The sequence below is a fragment of the Barbatula barbatula genome, assembly GCF_947034865.1.
Source record: "Barbatula barbatula genome assembly, chromosome: 13".
NCBI classification, from domain to species: Eukaryota; Metazoa; Chordata; class Actinopteri; order Cypriniformes; family Nemacheilidae; genus Barbatula; species Barbatula barbatula.
Window position 1 is genome coordinate 19,173,842 of NC_136776.1, and position 24,019 is coordinate 19,197,860.

Consider the following 24,019-nt stretch of genomic DNA (forward strand, 5'->3'; position numbering starts at 1 on the left):
GAAGCATTGAGTCTTACTTAAATAAAAAGATTCGCTTACCCATTGTGTCGTAAGTTGAAACGTAAACAATGATACTACAGTGACATATTTTCTTGATGCATTCAACTTTCTCTAAAATATATAAGTAGCCTATTACAATCTATTCACTAAAAACATCTCTAATAGGCTTCATCCACGGTGTGAATCGCTCAATAATGTTTGTATCAGCGTCTGGTATGAACAGGCCTTTAAGAGTCGAGTGATTACAAAACTCCGTCCGAACTGCCGTTCAAAGGAACCGACTCTCTTGTGACTCGAACGCCGCTATTGTTCAGTGAGAACGGGACGGTGGAGACAGACAGCGCAAGAGCGCGCAGCAGTAGCACCTAGAGCAGTCGTATTTCATCCAGCAATCTCTAACGGGACGTTATTTACAGTCCGGACTGTAGTGCTTATAAAGATTATTATTTAGTCATGCATTATTAATAGTGCGCAAAGACATGAGCGTCAGAAACAGATCCCCACCGGACTGACCAATAACCGACATCCTCTGTCATCAGGACCACCAGCTGTATACCTGGACGGGCGTGAACGCAGAAACCCGACAAGTGCATTTACATCTCAAACAAGTGGATTTTTGTGCATTTGGAGACTGCGGGTGGTGTTATCCGCTGTCCCGGACCGGTTTTGAATAGCGCACCGGCATCGGACTTTATTGAGTTCTATTCGCTCTCTGGATACGGACACAATGGATCTTACACCGGTCGCGCTGCTCGTGTCCATAATCTCGGTGTCTCTGTCTGCGGATAACGCCGGTGGTAAAGCGCGGAGCTGCGCGGACGTGCGCCAGTTCTACAGTGGGAAAGGGTTCACGTTAAACGGCGTCCCGCTGTCCGAGATATCAGGTATGAATTCCCAGCTTTGATGGTCATTGTCATGTCTATCTATCTATCTATCTATCTATCTATCTATCTATCTATCTATCTATCTATCTATCTATCTATCTATCTATCTATCTATCTATCTATCTATCTATCTATCTATCTATCTATCTATCTATCTATCTATCTGAATATTTTGCTTCTCCAGTGCTTCATGCTCTTATTGTCAAGTTCATGAGGCGCGTGAACAGATGGAGGTCCCAGACAAAAGCTCTACTTGAGAACAATAGACAAAATTGTAAGTGCTCAACAGGACTACACCTGGCTTCATCTTTACCGTGACTTATATCCGAAATGACCTTTCACTTCATTCATTATGTTGGCGAAGACACCCACCTGATGTCTCAGTCACCATGTGGTTGGAGCAGACGTCTGTGGTGGAGCACATCTCCACAGACTTGTGCTCCCTGTAGGTCATGTTACAAGTCTAACATGCCTAATTCCCTCAGGGTTGCGTTTTTGTAGTAAAGATCAGAGATATCCCCACGCTGTAGTCAAATATGGCATTTATTGTGCAGTATGGGGTTTTATTTGAGATGTAAAGTGTGTTATTTGACTTGCAGGTCCTATAATTTTCTTTACCATTTCCAGGTAACAGGCAGCAGCGGATGAAATCCGTGCAGTCAGCATGAGGGTTGTCGGTGGAGCCAGTCATTTTTTACCTTGTTTCCCATCAGAAGCCAAAAACTGTTGGCAGGTTGTGAACCTGTCCCGTGTGAAATGGCCATCAATCATTCCATCCCAGCCGTGCTAATGTTGATAATAGATCACGCGTCATACGCTAGTGATGTCGTAAATCAATCTGCATAAACGTCTGTGCAGTGATATCTCCGTGCATGTTGCCTTTTTCCACAAGAACTCCTCCGGGCTATCTAATTGTGATGTGTGTCCAAGAAGCTAAATTAGAAAAATGATGGCACATTCGCCACGCTCGCAGTTAGAAGCACTTGTAAATAAGGCATACGCTATTAAAGCCAGGACAAAATCCAATACAATTTACCCACCATGGCATTATTTACTATGTACATTTGGTATAGGATTACAAAAAATGATGATCCATGTAGTTGTATTCCACACACAGACCCTCAATGCTCTCCATGGCCCTTAATAAGTGTATTTGAGGCATTATGCGTTGCCATCCTCAGCAAATCAGAGACCGAGAGGAATAGAGAGCTCCTATTGGCCAGGAAGAATTTCTCAAGGTCATCGCCTGTGGTCTCAATGACAGAACGCCACAAAGGGGGAGCTGAGGAAAGTGTAACATGTGGCGCCCACCTTCCATTCGTTCAATTAAGGCCTCTGTATTCATTTATCTCAATGAATACGTTTTTCATTGAGCTCTTTTAAGTGGTCGGCATCCAGATAGTCTTTGTTTGCTTGAAGTGCATATTCATTTCAGCGATATCAAGCGTACTTAAATAAAAAAAATTATCAAAATAATTGATAAAAATACATCATGTGTTAAATATATAATGACATTATATAATAATACACTATACTATTCATTATATAAATAGATTCTATGAATATATTATGTAAATGTATATTTCTCAATTATTGCACGCCAAATATTTATAAATACTTTTTTGTGATCATTTATCCGATTGCAATAACTTGCTCTACCCCTTAAATATTTCACAAGTTTAAGCTTCCATGTAATTTTATTTCATTGTTGTGATGATATCTTTTTAAATGTTACATCCTAATACAGGCAACATCTCATTGGCTGGTGGATACAGTATATACTATATAATATATACAATGCTGTCAAAAAGTATTTAGACGCTAAAACGAAACTTTTAAATGTGTACCCTCATAGCACACATTCATCTCAGAGACGTCTATTTGATGTTTGCATTTACGTCTGCCAAACGTATTTTTTATTGTTTGCTCATCTGCAATACGTATCCGAGACGTTTCCTATCAGATATATGTCATTAAAGAGGTTTATGAATTACAATATATGTAAAAGTATTTTCTAAAACGTTTATCAGATGTTTTTCAGATCTCCAGATCTTTAGCAGACATGTTACAGACGTACTGAGTATGCCTTTAAATTATGTGACGTATATACGGTTTTGATTTGTTAAAAATTGAACGCAATGATATTCATACATTCTTAAATTTTTTAAAGAAGTGACAACATTTTTGGGCGTCGCTTTATTTAAGCATATAAATCATGGGAACATGATTTAAGACCTGACCATTTCTAACAGTGATGTCTTGTGATGAAAAAAGTCATTTTTTCCCTGAAAGTTGTGGAGATTAGGATTGTCATTGTTGTCTTTTCTAATGATGACAATAAGACATTTTTTGGACGCCACTTCTGCGGGTGTGTCTGTGACACACATATTGTGCATTCTGAGGGTTCGAGGGTCTGAGGTTTCCACCACTTATTGTTTTAGCATGTTGAGCGTGTTTCAGAAAGAACGGATCATAAAGAATAACCTAAAGGTCAGAGAGGAACGGCTGAATAGCCGTGGTCTAGAATTACAGAAGCAATAGTGTGTCTGCCATTTTTTAAAACACGAAGGCTCAGTATTGTTCAACGGAAGAATACGTGACACTTCAAGCCCCCCGGTGCCTCACAGACAATGACAATCTCACGTTTCACTCAAGTAGGCCATGAAGATGGGACTCTCGTATACGCACATGTATTTGTTTGTGATCAGAACGGTGTTATTTTTAAGATATTGTTTTCCAGTTTTGAAAGCGAGATCTAAGCATGCTGCATGCAGGCGTGTCTGTGTTGACGAAAGGTGAGGAGTTGTGATGTCTTCTGGTTTCAGACCTCAACATCAGCTCATGTTTGCGGTTCCTCTATACGGCGAGGCACACGCCCATGAGCCTTGTGTGAAACGAAGCCGGCACACCCATGTTCACAATTTGCCACCAACCTCAAAGCACTGCATGTTGTGCAAATACAGGGGCCTGTTTTGGTTTAGCTCTCGGGTTAATATTGAACCTGTTTGTGTACACAAATTCTATGGCTTTTTGGAAAAATGTGATCAAATGTGATTTTTAAAACGATTATTTACATTTATGTTTTGCAAGGGTCCTTTGTGATATCAGCAGTTTTAAAAAGTTGTTTCAGAGAAGGAGCAAGTTCGTGAAAAGTTTGAGAAGACAATATTAAGTATATCTTCGCGATGTAAAGTTTGAAAAATACGCTGAAGTGGGAAAAAGTTTTAAAGTGACGATTATTAATCGCAATAAAAATGTTGATGTGATGGTCAATTTACCTATCATAGTGCAGCTGCATCTTCCATTTTTACAGTGTAAACACCCATTCGCAACGAGAATGATAGCTATAAAGAATCAAGTTCCCATCATTTAACAAGTAAGACAGAGAGGAACAATATTGTTTGGATCACTTTAAGAGTGTTTAAAGGACTCATGCATTTAAAATGGGAAACTGCAAAGCATAATCTTAGAATGCACACATTGTTATCATCTATTGGTGTGGAAGCTAATACTGTATCTTTATATCGATACGTTTCTTAGTCTGGCCTTTACACTTCAAATAATATTGCGCAATTAAACACAATACAAGCGCTTTTGCGAAAACTCAACGTTTCAACTGATGGATCGCTGACTGGGGATTATTTGAGCACAATTACACTCTATCCCACACGTTTCTCTTCCTGTGAGCGCCGATTGTTCTTTTGATGCGTGGGGGGTGCTCTCCTGTGAGGCTCAGCAGGGAGCCTGCAGCAAGAGCGGAGACGTGCAGATCCGATCAGGGCCCTGTTGGATTGTACAAAGATGCACCAACACAGTCTCAATCCTGCACACGTTTGCCTCACCACTAACCACGAATAAAAGCACACCTGGCTCCACAGGTACAAGCACAAGCACCTGGAACCGCCAACAGGCCCCTTTTGTTCAGTTGTGTTGGAATGGTGTGAAAAGTCTGAAGCACTGGGCTTTGGTAAGCACAGATTATCTGTTGAAAAGCGGAGAGGGCAGTTCTACACGTTAGTGTTTGCGATTCGTAGGTTAAATGAATTTGTCTTCGTAATTTTTTTATCTAAAATAAAGTTCAAATATGCATACAAAAATCTTTTTTGGGAGAGGGGTTAATAGAGGAAGCCAAATGAAATAAATGCAAAGTAGGCATTTTGTGTGTTAAATTGGTATCCCTACTGTGACTTGTGACTTTCACATCACGGTTACCGTGGCCAAAGCACAATACAATAACAATATTATGACAGTAGCTATTGTATTTGTTTGTGATTAACAATACTATTGGTCAAACTTCTCTTTAATCCTGTTAATTCACTTACAAGTGTAGTGAGAGTTTTTGACTATTGTGACTCTTAAGGCAAACGTGCTGAATTATTTACGATATTATCGCACGTAACATTAACACGATATTGATAATCGTGCAGTTTGTATCGCGGTTATTGCCAATGCCGGTATATTGTGACACCCCTTTTGTAAATTATCCCTGTAGGATGGAAACCTCGTAATTTCTGAATTTTTTCTATTTATGTTGAAACACTTTCTTTTCCAAGTTGATGGTTGAAAATGCTTTTTGTAATATTCCTCATTGGTTGCATATTTGCAAAACAGACAAACAGTAAGGATTTGTACAAAATGTTGCAATGGTTGTATACTGAAAGCAAATTATAATCATTTCTACACCCCACATTTGACACACAATATCAGCTGTGGTTGATAACATACATCCATGAGAAAGTCTCCACACATACAATTAAAGAAAGACCCGACGGCCATGTACCATATTTATCAATTCAGAATACAGCCACAGTTCAATGTATAACACAACCACGTCTAGTTGGTGAAATGACTGTGTGATTGGCCCTTCGCAGCCATCGACAAATGCTCAGCAACAGCAGCGCTGTGAATAATTCACAGTAGCGCCGGGCTTTTATCCAGCCACTTTGTACTGTCAATATTAATTGTGCGTTTTTTGCATTAGCCAATTTGTTGTCAGTTTATCTGGCTGCCAAACATGCTGGTAGAGGAGAGAGAAAAGTGATTGATGAAGATGGAGGGATGATTATTAGCTTGGATGCCGTGACAGTTTTTCTGGTCCTTCGGGGTCGAGAGAAAATCACAGAAGCGCTGTGTTATAACAGTCGTGTCAGCATTCGAACAAGACTTGCATGAGTAAGAGGACATATTATACGGCATTCTTGAACTATATGACTTTAAATCTTCTAGAGGAAAGCAACAGAAAATATTATGAAGAATGTTGGTGTTCACACAACATTGGACCCCATTGCAACCATTGTTTGGACACAAAACCACAGAGACATTTCTCAAAGGAAAGAGTCATATACAGGTTTTGAATGATAGAGAATTAGTTTTGGGTGTGTACTGTCCCTTTAAGGATTTTAAATCTCTCCAACCACCTGTCATATCTTTACTGCATTTCACAATCCAATCAGTATCTGAGCACTGAAACACATTCCTGCTTTATTTGCTTATTTTATTTGCAAATGTGTCATCTCTACTTCATAAGCAGAAAATCATCCTGTAAACAGATAGTCCCGCCTCCAATTTACAGTACGCAATTGGCTGAGCCAGTGAATGTTTAAAGTGATAGTCACACAAAAATGACAATTCTGTCATCATTTACTCACCCTCAGAATATTCCAAACCTATATAAAGATCTTTGTTGCATCGCCCATACACTCCCATAGTATTTATTTTCCCTAGGCCTATATATGGCTGTAAATGGGGGATGAGATCTGTTTGGTTACTGACTCTCTTCAGTAAATGATGACAGAATTGTCATTTTTGTGTGAACTATCACTTTAAAGAAACAGATGTTCACATACAGTAATATTCAAATAATATTTCAGATTTGTCTGTTGTTGAGCTGGATAAGATGGAAAGTTTTTCACCATCACAAAAAACACACAGACAGCTTGTTTGTACAAATCCTGTGTCCTGACCACAGGTTCATCTCGGGTTAGAGTTCAGGGAAGGTTTGGACATCGGACACCGTCTTTCATCCTTATCTGTTTTAGTCGGGTAATCTCTTTATGGTCTTGAGGTGTGTTATCTGTTAGTTGCCACTTACTCATTAAGTGTCTCCATGTAACAGGATCTAATGGAAAAAATGGCTGTCAGAATCTAATAAAGTGAAAGTAGCGTTAAAAAAGTCTTAAAGGGACAGTTCACCCAATGTAAATTCTGTCTTCATTTACTTACTGCCTTGTCATTTGAAACATTTATAACTTTCATCTGCAGAACACAAAAGATTATATTTTGATGAAATGTTGGTAACCGAACAATGGCGGGACCCATTGACTTGTATTGCTTTTGTGTCCATACAATAGAAGCGAATGGGTAGCGCCTTTGTTTGGTTACCAACATTCTTCAAAATATCTTCTTTTGTGTTCTGCAGAAGAAGTCATACAGGTTTAAAATGACATAAGGGTGAGTAAATGATGACAGAATTACTTTTTGAGCGAACTATCCCTTTAATGGTAAATTGTATTCACGATTTCAAATCATGCATGTGCTTTTGTAAACATGCATTTCTGACTCCATGCGTGACAGATCGGGATTAGGAGTTCTTTAAGACATCTGCGCCTAATCTAAATACTCTGCGCATAATCCAGGGGCTCGTAATCCCGATCGTTTCAGTATCAAGCATGGCAAATTGAATTTATCCCACTCACCCTGTCAGAAAGAAAAGATTTCAAATGACACAAAAGCCCTAGATATAATCAATTATATCCATTTTGGCCACGTTTTGCATGTTTATTTCGACTGCGTCAGCCAAGATAACGGACCATTAAGATGATGAAAATTATTTATCGTGACATTTTTTGTCGTCACGGTTCGGCGGTTTGAGTGGAAGCAATTATGAAGATCTTATTGTTGTGCGTAATGGTCTGCCGTTTCAGACGTTTCCTCGCCTTCACACGAAGGGCCTCATGCACCGAACGACAGCCACCGTTGATAAAATTCACGTTTTCAGAGATTATAAAATGAATGCATCGTATAGAGCGTGATTGAACATCATCACTTCTTATTTTTACAGACGACTGAGAAAGCACATTTGGTGTATCTCTAACAAAATTGCGTTATTCTGGAAATTTTGGGCAAAAATATGTCAGCAACGACACTTGATGTCCCTGTGAGCCGAAAGTTTACTTCCGTAGTTTGTAGCATTTCTGAGTGAAATGGAATATTGATGGAGAAAATAGTGGGCGTGGCTTTCGTCTTTCTCTGCAATTTGATTGGATGTATAAAAACACCCATTGCATTTTGAAGTGGAACTGGCAGCAGTATAAATTGAAGGGGAGGAGTTAATGAATGCTCTGCCCAAGCTGTCTAACCTACGTCATTTAAGACGGATAGTCATTACAGGATGGAAGTGCATTTTTAGATTTCAATTTAAGATTATGAGGGCACATTATTTTTAAAAAGAGAATGAACCACAAACTTTTTACAATAAACGCTGAAATATTGCATGAAAAAATAGGCATTGTAATTTTTTATTTCTCTGGGCCTTTAAGTCACCCTCACTACATCCTCAAAATCTTTTTCATAATCTTTCCATGTCCATACTATCACACGTGACCTCATATATTACATTTTATTAGAGATCTGGATGTACGTTTTAACAACGTTTGGCAAACACTGTAATACCGTACACACAATGACAAGCTCATTGGCACACATGTCTCCCTGGCAGACAGTCCCTGGCACAGTCTTCGCTGCGGGTTATTTTTGGATTTATGGAAACCTAGAAATGTCCAAATCAAAGAGCCGGGCCGTCCACTCTTCCATTTTTTGCCATTTGCAAAGCGAGACATACGCTTAAGAGCGTATTCATAATGCATGCTGCATGTCGGTTACGATCTGAAGAAATGCTCAAGAAGTTGAGGAGACGCCTTAAAGAAACTGTCTACTGTTTCAAATGCTGCATGCAACAAATGAGGTTTCTTTGTTGTTTAAAATTGACTTTATATAATATGAACAGCATTCTAAATGTACAAATGAATCGAGCATACAATATTTTGCCATGAAAGTGAATTGATGGTGATTTGTGCGAGAAACTTGTCTCTAGTCAGTTTTGATGTCTTGTGTAAATCTTCTCCATAGAGTTTTGAATTTTGGTGTTGCTCTTAAAGGCACAGTACACCTAAAAATAAAACAATCTGTCATCATTTATTCATCTTTATGTTTTTGAAACTGGTATATGAATCTTTTTGTTCCACAGAAGAAGATATTTTGAGAAATGTCTCAAAAGTGGTTTTGTGTCCATACAATGCAAGTCAATGGGTGTCAATGTTGTTTGGTTATCAACGTTCTTTAAAATATCTTCTGTTGTGTTCTGCAGAAATCATACAGGTTTGAAATGACATGAGGGTGAGGAAATGGTTGGTGAATCTTTGTAACATTAAACACTAAACTGCACTATTAGCTTTATTAGCTTCCCAAATGGCTTCTGTGTATCAGGTTCTAGATATAAATTCAACAGTGCTATACATTCGCTTTGAACCCTCTAATATACCGCATGTTATGGGATCACGGCAGCTCATTAGACCAACCTGTTATGGCCTTTATATTTCACACTCCCTTTTGCTTCCTCCGTTCCCCTGGGTCATAAAACCATAAACAGGCGCATGAGGCAGACCACGTGCAAACTAAATCACAATCAGACCCGGGCTGTTTTCACGGCATGGGGCTTGGTGATCATTCCCGTTTACCACGGAAGTAAGGGCGTGCATGTTAGAGTTACCTAAGAAATCAATTAAAGGCTGTTTTTCAACGTTTTATAAGGCGTGCCAGGCTTGGCTCTGAAGTCGTCTCTTTTGGCAGGGTGGCCGTCAATCGTCTTTATTGCAGCTTTGTGCAAGGCCCGGTTCAGGGGTAAGCGCAGGACGTTGAGGCCCCAGTGACGCTCTGGCCGCTTTGAGCGGCCGTGTGACTCAGCAGGGTAGCAGATAAAAATTACCGCAGGCAGATGTTTAAAAGAGTGAGAGAAACGTGGTAGGAGGGGCGGTAATGAGCACTAATAGAGGCAAGAAGAGGTTGAAAGAAAGGTTCAGGAGACGAGGCGGGTATTAACACAGAAACAGAGATTGAGTAAAGGGAAAGTTTGCAAAGTTCCTCATGACAAAAAATATATTTTTGACAATAAAAAAGTTGTAGTTTTGTGCTAAGCATGGTTTGGTTTGTAACCCACTAAAATTGGTTGAGAAATTCATTTTTTTATTTCTTGAGCAGGAGTTCCCTCTCCAATATGGCGGCGCTGTTGACCAATTGTGTGTTTGTTTGCAACCTCAATAAAAAATCTATTCTACAGTAGTTCATGTGCATCGTGGGCAAAGGGCCAACAGGCCGATCCAGCTGCGTATGCAAAAAAATCTGTGTCGCTGACACAAATATGGAGTTTGACACACTTTTGAGCTGACAGATAATTAGTTGTGGCCTACTCCCTGCATGTCTCTCACACTGGCTTCCTAACCTCATCTGACAGAATTTTTCCTGTGCGTATTTCACAAATGTCCTCAGGGGACACTGGTCAGCTGGGGATTAGGGAGATATTGCATTATGTTCATTAATGGAAGGCAAGCTTATCCTCTTTATTGAGACCAGCGCCATGTCACCCATAACCCCTTTTTTAAAAAGAAGGTCGAATTCAGAGATTAGACGCTGAATGGCGGCTTGCTTAGAGGATTCTGTACAAATTTTACCCTTCTTGTCGGGGCTTGTAAATTATATTCAGATGGACAGGAAACCATTTTTTGTTAAGTGACTTTACAATCTCTTCATTCAAAGCTGAATATACATATACATACTTTATTAGTTTATTTATCTTCAAGTAGATTTAAAAATATTAAGTAGAAAATGTGTCTACCCATGCAAAAGTGCTCCCACGTTGCTAAAATGTTCTAGGTGGTTGCTAGGGTAATCTAAGTGGTTGTTAACTTGTTGCTAAGGTGTTCTGAATAGTTGCTTTAGCATTGCTATGCAGTTGCTAAGGTGTTTTAAGTGGTTGTTACATGTTGCTAAGGTGGTCTGGGTGGTTGGTATGCAGTTTCTAGGGTGATTTTAAAGATAGTTACATGTTGCTAAGGTGATCTGGGTGGTTGGTATGCAGTTTCTAGGGTCATTGTAAAGATAGTTACATGTTGCTAAGGTGGTCTGGGTGGTTGGTATGGCACTACTAGACCGTTGTTAAGGCTTTCTGGGTAATTGTAAGCATGTTGCTATATGTTTCTAGGCCATTACTCTGTGGTTTTAAAATGGTTGCTTAGTGTCTTAATATAAAAAACCCTGTAGGTTTCTAATCTAGTCTTAAGATGTAGTTTTTCTTAAAGTATATGAAACATGTAAGCTCAATAAGGTTAATGATTTGACTGCTATTAAAAGTGAATAAGTGTATGTCAGAGTGTTAGCTTAAGCACTAAAGACTGAATTGTTTTACATGTACTGCTCACTAAGCTGGTTTCTAAACCCTGTGCAAAGTCAACTTATGCAGTAACATCGGTGTGTTTGTTTACAAGGGTACCACAAGGGTTTAGCAGTGAGCTAAGCTTACCAAACAAAGTCTCATTCCTCAGAGACATCAGGCACAGAGGACGTAAGCATGTTTTTAGCCGGGCAGGGATTTTCAAACCAGGACCGGGATCACCTTAGAGCCTTGCGCACCTGCTGTCGGTAAACCAGCGCCTGAGGCGGCATTTGCTCTCATCTCAAAAGAGTCCACTCAAATCCTCTCCCAGGAAAAGCAAAGTACAGAGATTGGAAAATAAAAGCACTATTCACTTTGGTATGTCAGGGCTTTGAAGGTAAACTTCAAGACTGTCCCTCAAAAGAATTTCCTCTTACCTTTCGGTTGTTCTCTCTTAAAACGCGGCCTCGCCTTTTCCGTCTGAAGTCTGTCCAAGACAGTTTTTCAGAAGGCAGTCCAGGAGGCATGAGGGTAGTGTGTCGTGTCAACATCTGCGCTTTTTATAAAAAAAGGTGGCTTGTAGGAATGCGGTCTATACACAGAGCGCTTGGAAAATCAATCAACATATTGCAATTCACGTTGCATCAGCCCCCGCAGAAACCCACCCTGCAAGTTTTCTTGTTCTTGCGTGAAGATATTACTACATCAAAGATCAGAGATATGCATATTTCACAGTACTTTCATATTTTTGCTGAAATTTGCAGTAATATCTAGTAGCACTGGCAAGGTTGAGAATTGCAACCAACCACTCACACTCCCCATCCCTTACGTAACACAACAATGTCTGACAGAACATGGCAAATTACATGCTTTGCATAACCCGTACGTAGATAGAAATAGCTCACCCTAAGCTAATAAAAACATAACGATTCATTGTAACAGCTCTTTATACACATCTGAAGACATAGTCTATCAATAGATCATTCCACAAATTACACACAGGACCTTTAAAATCAACTTCATTTTGAAATACAGTGACACTTGCATGGCCAAAAGTTGTTGGTCTTGGTAGAAATGTTGCTTAAACGTTGTGTTTGCTAAGAAGCTCTGAGAAGGTTTTTTAACATTGTTGTGATGTTGCCAAGACGTTCTGATTAGGTTTTTTGGATGTTGGGGTCAGCTGTGGCCTAGTGGTTAGAGCGTTGGGCTTGTGTTTGAATCTCAGTGCCAGCAGGTCATGACTGAAGTGCCCTTGAGCAAGGCACCGTACCCCTGATTGCTCTGCAGTAATGTGCCACTGTATAAAACTACGTGTAAGTCGTTTTGGATAAAACCGTCTGCCAAATGAATAAATGTAAAATGTAAATGTTGCTGTGTGGTTGGTAAGACGTTCTGAGCGGGTTTATTTTGGACACATTTTTTTATGTTACTGAGCGGTTGGTAAGATGTTCTCAGGGTTTTTTAAGCGTTGCTGTGTGGTTGCTGAGATGTTGAGAGTGTTTTTTTTTGCACATGGCGATGCTAAAATAGTATGAGGGGATTTTTGGGCGTTACTGTGTGGTTGCTACTGTATGTGGTTGCTAAGGTTTATTCTTAATTTTTTAGATGTTCTAAATTGGATTTTATGCACATTGCTATACGGTTGCAACAAGATGAATTGCTGAAATGGTTGCAAGATGAATTGCTGAAATGGTTGCAAGATGAATAGCTGAAATGTTTTGTGCATGATGCTATGTGGTTGCCTAGTGCTCTTGTACATGTATATTCATAAAGATATCTTCAAAGGAGAGGTGAAACGGTGCCCTGCAGGTATCAAGCCAGTTGGATTGAAGGTTGAAATCCACCTGCTAACAATTTAGCCTGATGGGCTTCCCAGTTTCATCTGACAACATGAGGATTCACCCCATCTGCCTCCAGGCCCGTTCGCTGTCCTTCTTGACTGTCCGTCACTGACAAATGGGCTGTCTGGTGAAACCCTTGATTTTTCACGACAGATGTCAGCCGCTGAGAGGCGCTTATCCGTCAGTCTTTGATTTCAAGTCTTGTTCTGATGGCAGCCTATCGATTTCCATCCCATGCACACATGCTGCAAAAGATCATTTATATATAATAACTATATTTGCTTTAATGTTATTCAGATCTCTAATCGGATTCATCTCTAAATCTGCCTGAAATTATGGAATTTCAGAATTTAGTTTGCACATGCATGCCCAAGATCAGTCTCCCCCTCTCTCTGTCCAGACTGGAATGCCAGTATACTGTCTACTGCATGCTAAGCAAGCAGTATATTGAATACAACCTAGTGCTTTTTAAATAGTCATTTTAGTCCAAATACTGTATGTTTGTAAATGTGTGCCGGATGCTGATTCTTCCTTTGTGCACCAGAGCTGAAAGAAACACTTAATCTGTCTTGGGTCTCTCGGTCCCTCGTTAACGTGCATTGATATGCAGGCCACACTCCCACGCTGCTCACGGACCACAACGAAGGGAACGGGACGTGCTGCGTAATGAGACTCAAGTCTCCTTAAGATCACGAGACGTCATCGGGTACAGAATATGAAATCGAGATACCGTCGCTTGTTTACGATCGCTTTAAAATGGGCTCGCGACACGCACACGTGTGATTTAATGCAGCGGGAGGGTGTTTGAAACATCACCCTTTGAGACATAAACCCCCACGATCAGAGAGAGAGAGAGAGAGATTGTGAACAAAATGCAGTTGAATTACATATTACGAGAAGCTGTTATTCAAGAGTTTTACTGGAGTACCATGTCTGTCTGTCTGTCTGTGTGTGTTTATCTCTCTCTGTCTGTCTACATATCAATCGTTTTTTCTGTCTATCTAACTGTTTAATCTAATCTGTTTTTCTGTGTATCCGTCTGTCTGTCTTCCTTTTCAGTTTTGTTTGTTCATCTGTATGTCTGTCTGTCAGTTTTTTGTCTGTCTATCTATCCGTTTTGGTTTTTCTGTCTGCCTGTCTCTTGTTTGTCAATTTACCTGTTTTTCTACCTGCCTGTCTGTTTGTCTCTCTTTAAGTTGTTTTTATCTGTCTGTTGTCTGTCTGTCAGTCTATGTATCTGTCTCTCAATCTATTTTTCTGTCTATCTATCTGGTTTCGTTGGTCTGTCTGTCTGTCTGCCTGTCTTATCTATCTGTCTGTCTACCTTTTTATTTATGTGTTTGTTTTTCTCTCTCTCTCTCTCTCTGTCTGCCTGTCTGTTTGTTTTTCTGTCTGTCTGTCTGGTTTCGTCTGTCAGTTTGATTTTCTGCCTGTGTCTGTCTGTCTGCCTCTCTTTCTGTTGTCTGTCCGTATATATATCAATCTGTTTTTTGTCTGTCTGCCAGTTTCTCTCTCTTTGAGAGCCTGTTGTCTGTTTGTCTGCCTGTCTCTCTTTCTGTTGTCTGTTTGTCTTTCTGTCTGTCTCTCTTTCTGTTGCGTGCATATCTATCTGTATTTCTTTCAGTCTACATTTTCTGTCTGTTTGCTTTCCTATCTGTTTTCCTGTCTACCTCTGTCCATCTGCTTTCCTATCCATTTTTTTTGTCCGTCACTATACTTTGTTACCATAATACAAAACAGTTACCATTTTTGTGAGTTTTGATTAATGATTTCCTTTACCATAAGTACTCTACATTTCTGTAAAAATAGATAGAAGACAGATACATGAAATATAGGTTCTGCAGTCTAGACCAAACCGCACTAGTATAGACACACACAGAGACAACATTCATAGACAGTAAACTGCTGATGTACAAAAGATGTGATTGGACGGCTCTCAGGTTGACCGTAAAATGGCCAAACTGAGAGTTCAGTCTCCTCTGCTAAAACGTTACCACGGTGAATACATAAAATTGTGCTTCCCTCTGATTTTCCACTCTCGCTGCAGTCAGGCGGCATAAAAAATGCATGATAGCAATAGCGTCTCTCGCTCCAGTTCTCTAAGCCGCGACCCAAGACAGGCTTGGTGTTTGGTAAATGTCAACGGGTCCGGCACCCACCAAACCTACCTTACTTCAAGTACACAGAACAAACAGAATAAATTGTGTTGATGATTTTAATTTGGGTAACAAATCCACACTTATGTCAGTGATATTTTCAAACCTCTATATGAGAACCATCAATTTTTGTTGTAAGCTTTATCATGGAAGTATAACATCATGGTTAAGCATAATCGTTGCTAAGAATAAATATGATGACATAAAATATGAAGCACGATGTCATTGGTCATCCTGGTGTTAACAAAGTATTAATGCGCAAATGGGGTAATCTATCAGTTCTCTCTACAGGGGAACATCTGCGCGTCTGTCCACAGGGTTACACCTGCTGCACCAGCGCTATGGAGGAGACGCTGTCAAACCTGAGCCGCAGAGAATTTGAGGGCCTGGTCAGGGAGGCGGGACGCTCCATCCAGGCCTCGCTTAACGCCCAGTACAGAACCTTTGATAGTGAGTTCACTATTTTACATTTTATTTGACATGCTAAATCGTTGGACCCTTTTAATGATGTTCTTGCCCCCTTTTAACAACTTTTTGTATGGTGCATGTGGTTGGTCATGTACACAATCAGCGATTTTCCCAAATGCTAACATCTTTTCACTTAACTTGTCGTGAAGTTAAGGAAGACCGGAGAACCAATGGGAGGGACTTAAAAGGAAATGAGCTTTACTGATACCTTACTGTCTTACACAGTTTATGAACTAACGTTCATCTGCTTTACGTTAAGATTTTCCTTTTATCGCGAGGCACCTTTAAATGCCCCGGGGGTTAACGAATGTGAAGGGTTAAGAAGCTGCAGACCTTTGAAGATCAAACTCTCTCCGGTTTGTGTCATTGTGACTGTAGATTAAAGGAGAACTCGGAAGCGCATGTTCACACCGAGCGGTCTTCACAGGGCAATTACAGTGGGGTTTTTATGACTTTTTACTGCAGTGCACCATTTAAGCATGAGAAACTATAGAGACGGCCGGTAATGAAAGATACTTTAATACAATAATATGAATGTATAAGATGATTTATATATTTACAACTGCTAATAAGATATAAGATTTTATTATTCTCCCAAGTATTTTTAATTCTCCCAACAGAAAGAAAAGCTTTTCACCTTGTTAAAAACTCATTCTGATATGATTCTTTGACTAGAGAGCACATATATTCCCCAGGGGAAAGATTTTTAGAATTCCAGTTCTCAAAAAATAGGAATAAATGTAATGAAAGCAAATAAACCTAATGGCATCATAACCTGAAAAGATACATTTATTTTATATTAATAACAAACAAAAAAGCTAATATTTGTCTGTGAAAACCAAGCTAGCCTTTTTTGGGGTGATTCACGGTTAACTACATAAAATCATTCTACATAATGCAAAGAAAATATAACCTCTAATATTGACCAGGTCAAATGTAAAAGATTTAAAAAGAGTAAATCCACCCTGTTGAAAAACTGATCAAATAGAAACCATCACAGATATTCGAATAGTTTCCATTAGAATACCACCATTACAGCCCAATAGCTTTTTTCATTAAAACCATTACAAAATTCCTTTTTGTAGTGTGTTTTGGGCATTATTTCAGTAGGATTTAACATCCCACCAATAGAATCCATCACATACACGTAGACACCATTATAGTTTCCATTAAAGCCAATACAAATCCCTTGAAAACCATTACAACTTTGTTGGTTTATTTTGTAATGGTTTTAATGGAAAACCCTATTGGGTTGTAATGGCATTCTAATGAAAACTATTAGAATTCTGTGATGATTTGTATTGGGTTTTTCAGCAGGGTATGAAAGTGACTCTGCTTCTTTCTCTTCCAGCGTACTTCCTTGAACTTCTGAATGACTCTGAACGGTGGTTGGAAGAGGCTTTCTTGGCAGCACTGGGGGATCTATACCGGCCCAACGCTGGAGTTTTCCGTGACCTGTACGGTGACCTGCGTCGTTACTACAGCGGCGCGTCCTTGAACCTCGAGGAGGTCTTGGATGAGTTCTGGATGAGGCTTCTGGAGCGTCTTTTGAAGGCGTCTGACCCTGAGACCGCCTCCCTGCTCTCTGATGACTTCCTGGAGTGCGCCTCCAAGCAAACCGAGACCCTGCATCCTTTCGGAGACACCCCGCGTGAACTGAAGGCCAAGCTGGTGCGGCCGTTCGTTGGCGCTCGGGCATTTGTTCAGGGCCTTAACGCGGCCGGTGAGATAGTGAGGAAAGTGTCACAGGTATGGCATGTGTTTCTTGTCTTGATCTTATGTATGATGCCAGTCTTTTTGTACTTGAATCAAATTTTTCTATCTGCCCTAATGAATTTTCCGGTGCCAGTTCCAAAAATGCGTTTGTGCCAAATAAAGCGCTTCCCATCAAAGCCTAGAAGCTCATTTCATATCATAAATTCATTTCTAAATCAATGAGTCACTCACATGCCTTTAGGGCAAATACCAGCAGACAAGTGTCAACAAAAGCGTCCTTCTTCCACCCTTCCACAGATGCCAAGTTTGCTTTGAAATAAAATCATTTCAAATCAATCGTGTATTTTGAAGTTATGGAGTGTGTGTTCTGGGCAGTTTCACAGTTCTTCTATATTTCTTACCGTTTTAATGATATTCTTCTAGGTGTACTTAATACTTAGCGCTTTTTATATCCTTGACCTGACTCGTATTTTTTAAGAGCGTTGTCTCATCTGTGCTATTTTTTGGAAATGAAGTGTGTATAATACCAAACACAAGTGTATTCGACATTACAGATCAGCTCAGCAAGATTCTTGAATCATGGTTAAATGCTGACGGTTCAAGCATAGTGAATAGTTTGTACGTCATAATTAAAATGGCGTTACATATTTTGAAGCCACGCATGAGGAAAATAAAAGAGATTAATCGAAAGTGACTCTGCTGTACAAAATGCCATTCATCCAACTCTAACTTATTCAGCAATATTTAACCCACCATGAAACCGTTGAACTAAAGGATCCGTGAGATCAAGACAAATGGATAAACTGCAGCATTCCAGCTGATGTTTGCCCCAAACCCACACAAAGAAATTTAGTTCAAGTCCTCAGTGGCTATCTTTCTTGAAGCTCCCCGCTGCTTTGACAAGCGTATGTAGGGCGCAACGGTACGTCTCCTTACTACAACCGCTTCTTACATGAATTGGATTCCATCTCCTAGTGACCAACTCTCTGGAGATGCCTGCTGAGAAGACCTAAATTCTTGCTGACGTAGGGAATATATCAAGGCGGAAGCTTGAACTTGCTTTATATGATCATAAATCAACTGTGTGCCACATATGCGCTGTATTAAACATAAATACATATGTTTTAAAAGATAAAAGTGTCGGCTTTGAATAAAGTCAGATGTTTAGTCAAGAAGTAGAATATAGCATGAACACTCCGTCTTCCATATACTGTCATATTTCCCAAAATACTTTTTTGTGGAATTCATCAAGCGGTATGATCTGAATCCAGAAGCAGAAAATATGCTAAGCTAAACATTCACGCTATCTAACAGCTAGCATTTTTGTGTTTGCTAGCATCCGTGCAAAATGTAGGCTAATAACAAATGCATTGGCTGAGGAAAATACACTTACTGGATTACAAAAACAGTCGCCTTTAAGGGATATTGGGTCGAGGATTCCAGAAAACGGTTTGATGAAATCCGTTTCCTTTCTGTGGTGACATATTTCCTGTTGGAAGTCGGGATGTATTGTCCCTTTTTGTTGTCAAATAGCCAATAGGCTTTAGATTAGTGTTTGATCAGACACATTTTGTGCAATTGAATTGAGCAATAATAAATGTTTTTTTAGAGTTCCTGTATATTTACTTATATTTGAATTTCTAAAACTTTTACGCGTTCTTTTAATATTTCTTTTGGATAAATATTTGCAAAACCCACAAACATGAATGGTGACCTATAGTAATGGTTTATGAAAAAATGAAAATAACGAAATATAAAGACAAGAGATTTATTTTATTACTTATCAGAGGAAGCATTTTTTTCATTTGTCTGTAATTTATCGGATTGTTTTTACTTTGGAAAAATGTACTTCTCAATGTTATAAAACAACATATCTTACTTTTCACTCCATTGCATTTCAAATACAACTTTACGTTTTTTTACCTTTAATAAAATGCACATTTAAAATCTATTTAAAATTCTTATTAAAGTAAGAAAGTACTACATTCTTTTGTATTTTATTGCATTGAAGTATTAAAGTTTAAAAATAGAGAAGCAACATGTATTAATGAAATGTAGTGGAGTAAAAAGTATAATAATATACTTTATCATGTAGTGAAGTCAATTTTCCAATTTAAAAGTCCTCCGGTAAAGTACAGGTACTTACAAATGTACTTTGGAGTCAAGGTTCTTTATTTATTCTTTTCTACCTCTGGTGCACACGCAAAAAATATATTAACATCTCTTTAAGCGCCATGCTCGAGGGCCCAATGTTGTTTGCTCACAGATCACCCTTCAATGTTTTTTCCGACCCAACCAAATCATTAACCACTATTTACATATATGCATATAAATACATTACAAACATTCAATACAAGTGGGTGAGCTTCTTCCATATGAATGATCCTCTCTCCCAGGTTCCTCTGAGTCTGGAATGCAATCGTGCCATAATGAAGCTGGTGTACTGCCCTCATTGCAGAGGCTTCGGATCGGTCAAACCTTGTGGCAACTATTGTAGGAACGTCATGAAGGGATGCCTGGCCAACCAGGCTGACTTAGACACAGAGTGGCAGAGTCTTATAGGTAACTCGGCCCATGCGGAAATCTCATTGCTCCAAATAAAAATTGTGTTGCTTTCTCTCTCTCACACATTGTTTATCTCGAACAGAAACCATGCTACAGGTGGCCTCCAGTTTTGGTGTCGAGCCCAGTATGGACACCGTGATCTATTCGATTCCTGTGAGAATCTCGGAGGCTGTTGTCGCTATGCAAGAGAACATGGGGATCTATACCAGCAAGGTTAAAATAATGAAAATAAGCATCTTTTCTTAACTGTGTGCGGGTCGGTTCGATTGCACAGAAAGGATTTTGTTTACTGCAATGTTTTGTGGATTTTTTACGTTTAAGGTATTCAAGCTCTGCGGGGACCGCGGTGAAGAAGGCACACCGAGCTCAATATCAGAAGAGCCGAAAAAGAAAGCAAGTACAGTGACGGCCGTAGAATATAAACCCAGTCCCAAAGCTGCTGCCAGACTGGAGGTGCAGGTGTGTATTTGTGTGACAACCAATAAGGAACATTTGCCCAACCTTTCAACCTTTATGACTTTTATGCAATATGAATTTGCGTGTGGGATCCTCAGGTCACAGACGTGTCCAGTAAACTCAAGGAAATGCAGTTTTACTGGATCCAGTTGCCCTCGGCTCTCTGCAGTGGGAAAACATCAGGCAGTGGTGACAAATGCTGGAACGGAATGAGTAAAGCCAGGTATTAAATCTTTCAAGTGTAACAATTTATAAGGTGGTGAAATGGTTACCGAAGATTGATTTCGATTCAGTTACCTCCCTGAGGTCATGGGTGACGGGTTGGCCAATCAGATTAATAACCCGGAGGTGGAGATTGACATCACCAAGCCAGACAGGACCATACGTCAACAGATCATGCTGTTAAAGATCATGTCCAATCGTCTGAGAAATGCCTTGAATGGAAACGACGTGGATTTTCAAGACACCAGTAAGCATTTGTATAATATCTATCGCATCTGTTTAAAAACGTCTAAATGATCAGTCTTGCTTCAAGTAAATGTCTTTTGATTTAAGGAGATTTAAAACTTAAAAAAATTGAAATAATAAATATCTTCATATTTTAATATACTTATTAGGACTTTTTATTTGATGTATTTTTCACATTTTATGTGTCATGGTCAAATGATAATAATAGCCCTCTTCTAAGGCCATTGGGGCTAAATTGTATGATCATTTCTTAAGTACACATCAATATCATGATAAATTGAATATGACATAGCAAATATTATTTGTAATATAATTTGCACCAAAGTAATCACCTTTTCCATAATGCAGGTGATGATTTCAGTGGCTCCGGAAGTGGCATGTGTGCGGACCACCTGTGTGTCCGGGGCAGGCCACCGGTCTTCGGTCCGAAAAACGACAGGCCCAATCACTTCGCTTACGGCCCCGAGAACAAAAAGGTCAAGAGCTCGGCGAAACAGATCCAGCCTTCCGTCATCTTACTGGTTCTGTCATTCGCGTGTCTGTTTCACAGCCGGCAATGCACATTGCGGTGCAGCTGAATCAAACTTTGGGATCTGGGTGAGGAAATTTTGGATAGGGCGGAGCCGAGCAAGGAATGTTTAAAATGCATAGAAAAAAATCAAGAAATGGTGAGCTGATAAAATGGCCAAAAGAAAAAAGAACCTTGTGATGAACGAACATTTTCCTCTGGAATACGGAGGCAACCGTGAAAATAGCTGGAGATTGATTTTTGTTTGTTTTTTATGTTTTGTAATCCGTCAGATTTGATTTCTGACATGATACATCATTTGACATCTCGCTTTTTTACCTTTGAATGTAAAAAGAAGAAGTGGACAGGAAGGATTCCGATTTAGATTTACACTACAAGGTTCTCTGAAGCAATTTACAATTACAATTCTTCGTTCATCTCATTCACCAACTACAATCTCAAATTTTGTCTCAAATATTTCCAGTACTAGGTACTTAGAATTAGGTCTCTTTTAGATAACAAAAAATGAATTAAATTGGGTTTGAGCATGAATTAAAATATAGTTTTGCCGTGTATTGTGTGTTGAAATCATAAACGGATTCTAAGAAATATTTTAAAAAGTAAATTTTCATGCACAGCGAGCTGTATTGACAAGTGAAATACAAAATTGTGAGGAAATATCTTGGGTCATATCGCACCACAAAATCAAAAAGAGCATTTAAATTGTAAATGTTAAACTAGATATGAAGATATACATACAAAACATAAAAAAAAAACTGGGTTATTGCTCAGAATGGCACAAAATATACATCGGGAATGTCAAGAACCTTTCACACCGACGGCAAACTGTCCTTATGAGTTAAACAGAAGCATGTGTCGGTTTTGAATGAATCAATTTGCCTTGAATGGAATTTCATTTTTAGCCAAACCTCAAGGGAAGCAGTCATATACAGAATGTACCATTAAAAATAATAAACATCTGTCACTTTAAAAATCAACAACTTTATTGATTTTTGATTCCAGAGCAATACCAAGTAACTAAATGTGTGGCAGTGGCACTTTTAACACCAAGTTGATTCATACAGTTAGAAAGATTTTTGAAAAACTATTCGTGAGAGTACACTTCAAACTTTCTAAGTCTACTTAAAGTTGAATTGAAATATGTTTAATAAAATCCCCTTCATGTTTCGTCTGATGTTTGTTTATAATACATTTGATGCACAACTGTCGTTAAATGAATCAAGGCCTGGTTTGGTGGGACAGATGTGATATGTGAAACATTGTAAAAGTTGTGGAATGTAACCTCAGTGGAGAATGTGCTCAGGTGGATTACTTCACAGGAGGGCTTTTTTTGTACTCGGTGGTTCAGTAAAAATCAATTAAAGCACATTGTAGTCTTAGTTGAACGCATGACTCGTCGAACGGACTTTGGACCATTAACACGTTCTGTATGTCATTGGGAGATTGAACACACGCATGAGCGTGTATGAGAGATGCAGAGATGTGTGTATTGGAAATTTTAAATTGTTTTCAGCACTAGTATTTTGATTTGTAAAATTTCGTCTGTTTTACTTAAATAAACATGCACAGTTGTTCAAACAAAATGGACTTGGTCAATGAAAATATTCTGAAATAAATAGGATGTGTACGTTTTTAAATATTGTGCCTATAAGTTATTAAAAGACAGAAAATTATATGTGAGGCCACACCCGTGACTACATATAACAGAAGTAAAACTTTCTTTTACGAGGCCTTTGTGGAAGACCTTATATAAAACTGTAATTTTCTTTCGGGTCACGCTCGTGGATTTCTGGGGTTGCGTTCGGCTGGAAGGTCTTGGCTTTAGCATTTTTGGCTGACGCAGGTGGACGCCGTCCGATGGAAGTGCATTTACTTCTGTTGCTTTTTCCACTCATCGCTATGGAAACAATAAAACCAAAAGGTGCATTAGGTCATCTTGGTTATAAATATAGAAGCCATTTTGCAACGGTGAATGATAATTATGCTCGCTTGGTCAATGAACAGACGTTTAAGTATCCCATCGGTTCGTCTTCACAATGCATTAATAGAATAAAATAAATAAAATATATTTTTATCTAATAATTAATTTTTATTTTATTTTGTATCCAATTATTTTCTATATTTATTTATTAATACAATTATTAATTGTATAAATTAAAACTACATAACAGTTATTGATTTTTTGTGGATGTCTACCAGTAGTTTGGGTCATATAACGTTTATGCTGTCTATAATAATTAAAATATTTTTAATGAAAAAAGTTTTTTTTTAAGTTAAAGGTTTGATGTTAAATGTCTTTGTGCACCAAAGCATTGCAGTGGAGACACTGCATGGACAAATCCTCCAGAGAAAAGCACCAAATAGACCCCAATCAGGTTCTGCCAAGTTCCTGTGTGCCCGGCTAAGCCTGTGGCTTCATCTCTGGTGTCTCTGATGGACCTTCGTTTGTTCTAGTAGAGCGGCCTTTATTCCCACAGATGTCTGACTTAATAACATTGTTGTTATGAAAG

At 39.0% G+C, this 24,019-nt stretch overlaps 1 protein-coding gene across 1 annotated transcript; it reads left to right on the top strand.

Moving 5' to 3' along the window:
- Positions 1-308: 308 nt before the first annotated feature.
- On the top strand, positions 309-23,143 carry gpc1a (glypican 1a). Its single transcript, XM_079471689.1, has 9 exons — positions 309-884; positions 15,599-15,757; positions 17,127-17,524; positions 19,888-20,053; positions 20,139-20,269; positions 20,378-20,515; positions 20,611-20,735; positions 20,806-20,981; positions 21,329-23,143. Exons 1-9 carry the CDS (start codon positions 728-730, stop codon positions 21,556-21,558), a joined length of 1,680 nt encoding a protein of 559 aa, XP_079327815.1. The 5' UTR covers positions 309-727; the 3' UTR covers positions 21,559-23,143.
- The last annotated feature ends 876 nt before the right edge of the window (positions 23,144-24,019 follow it).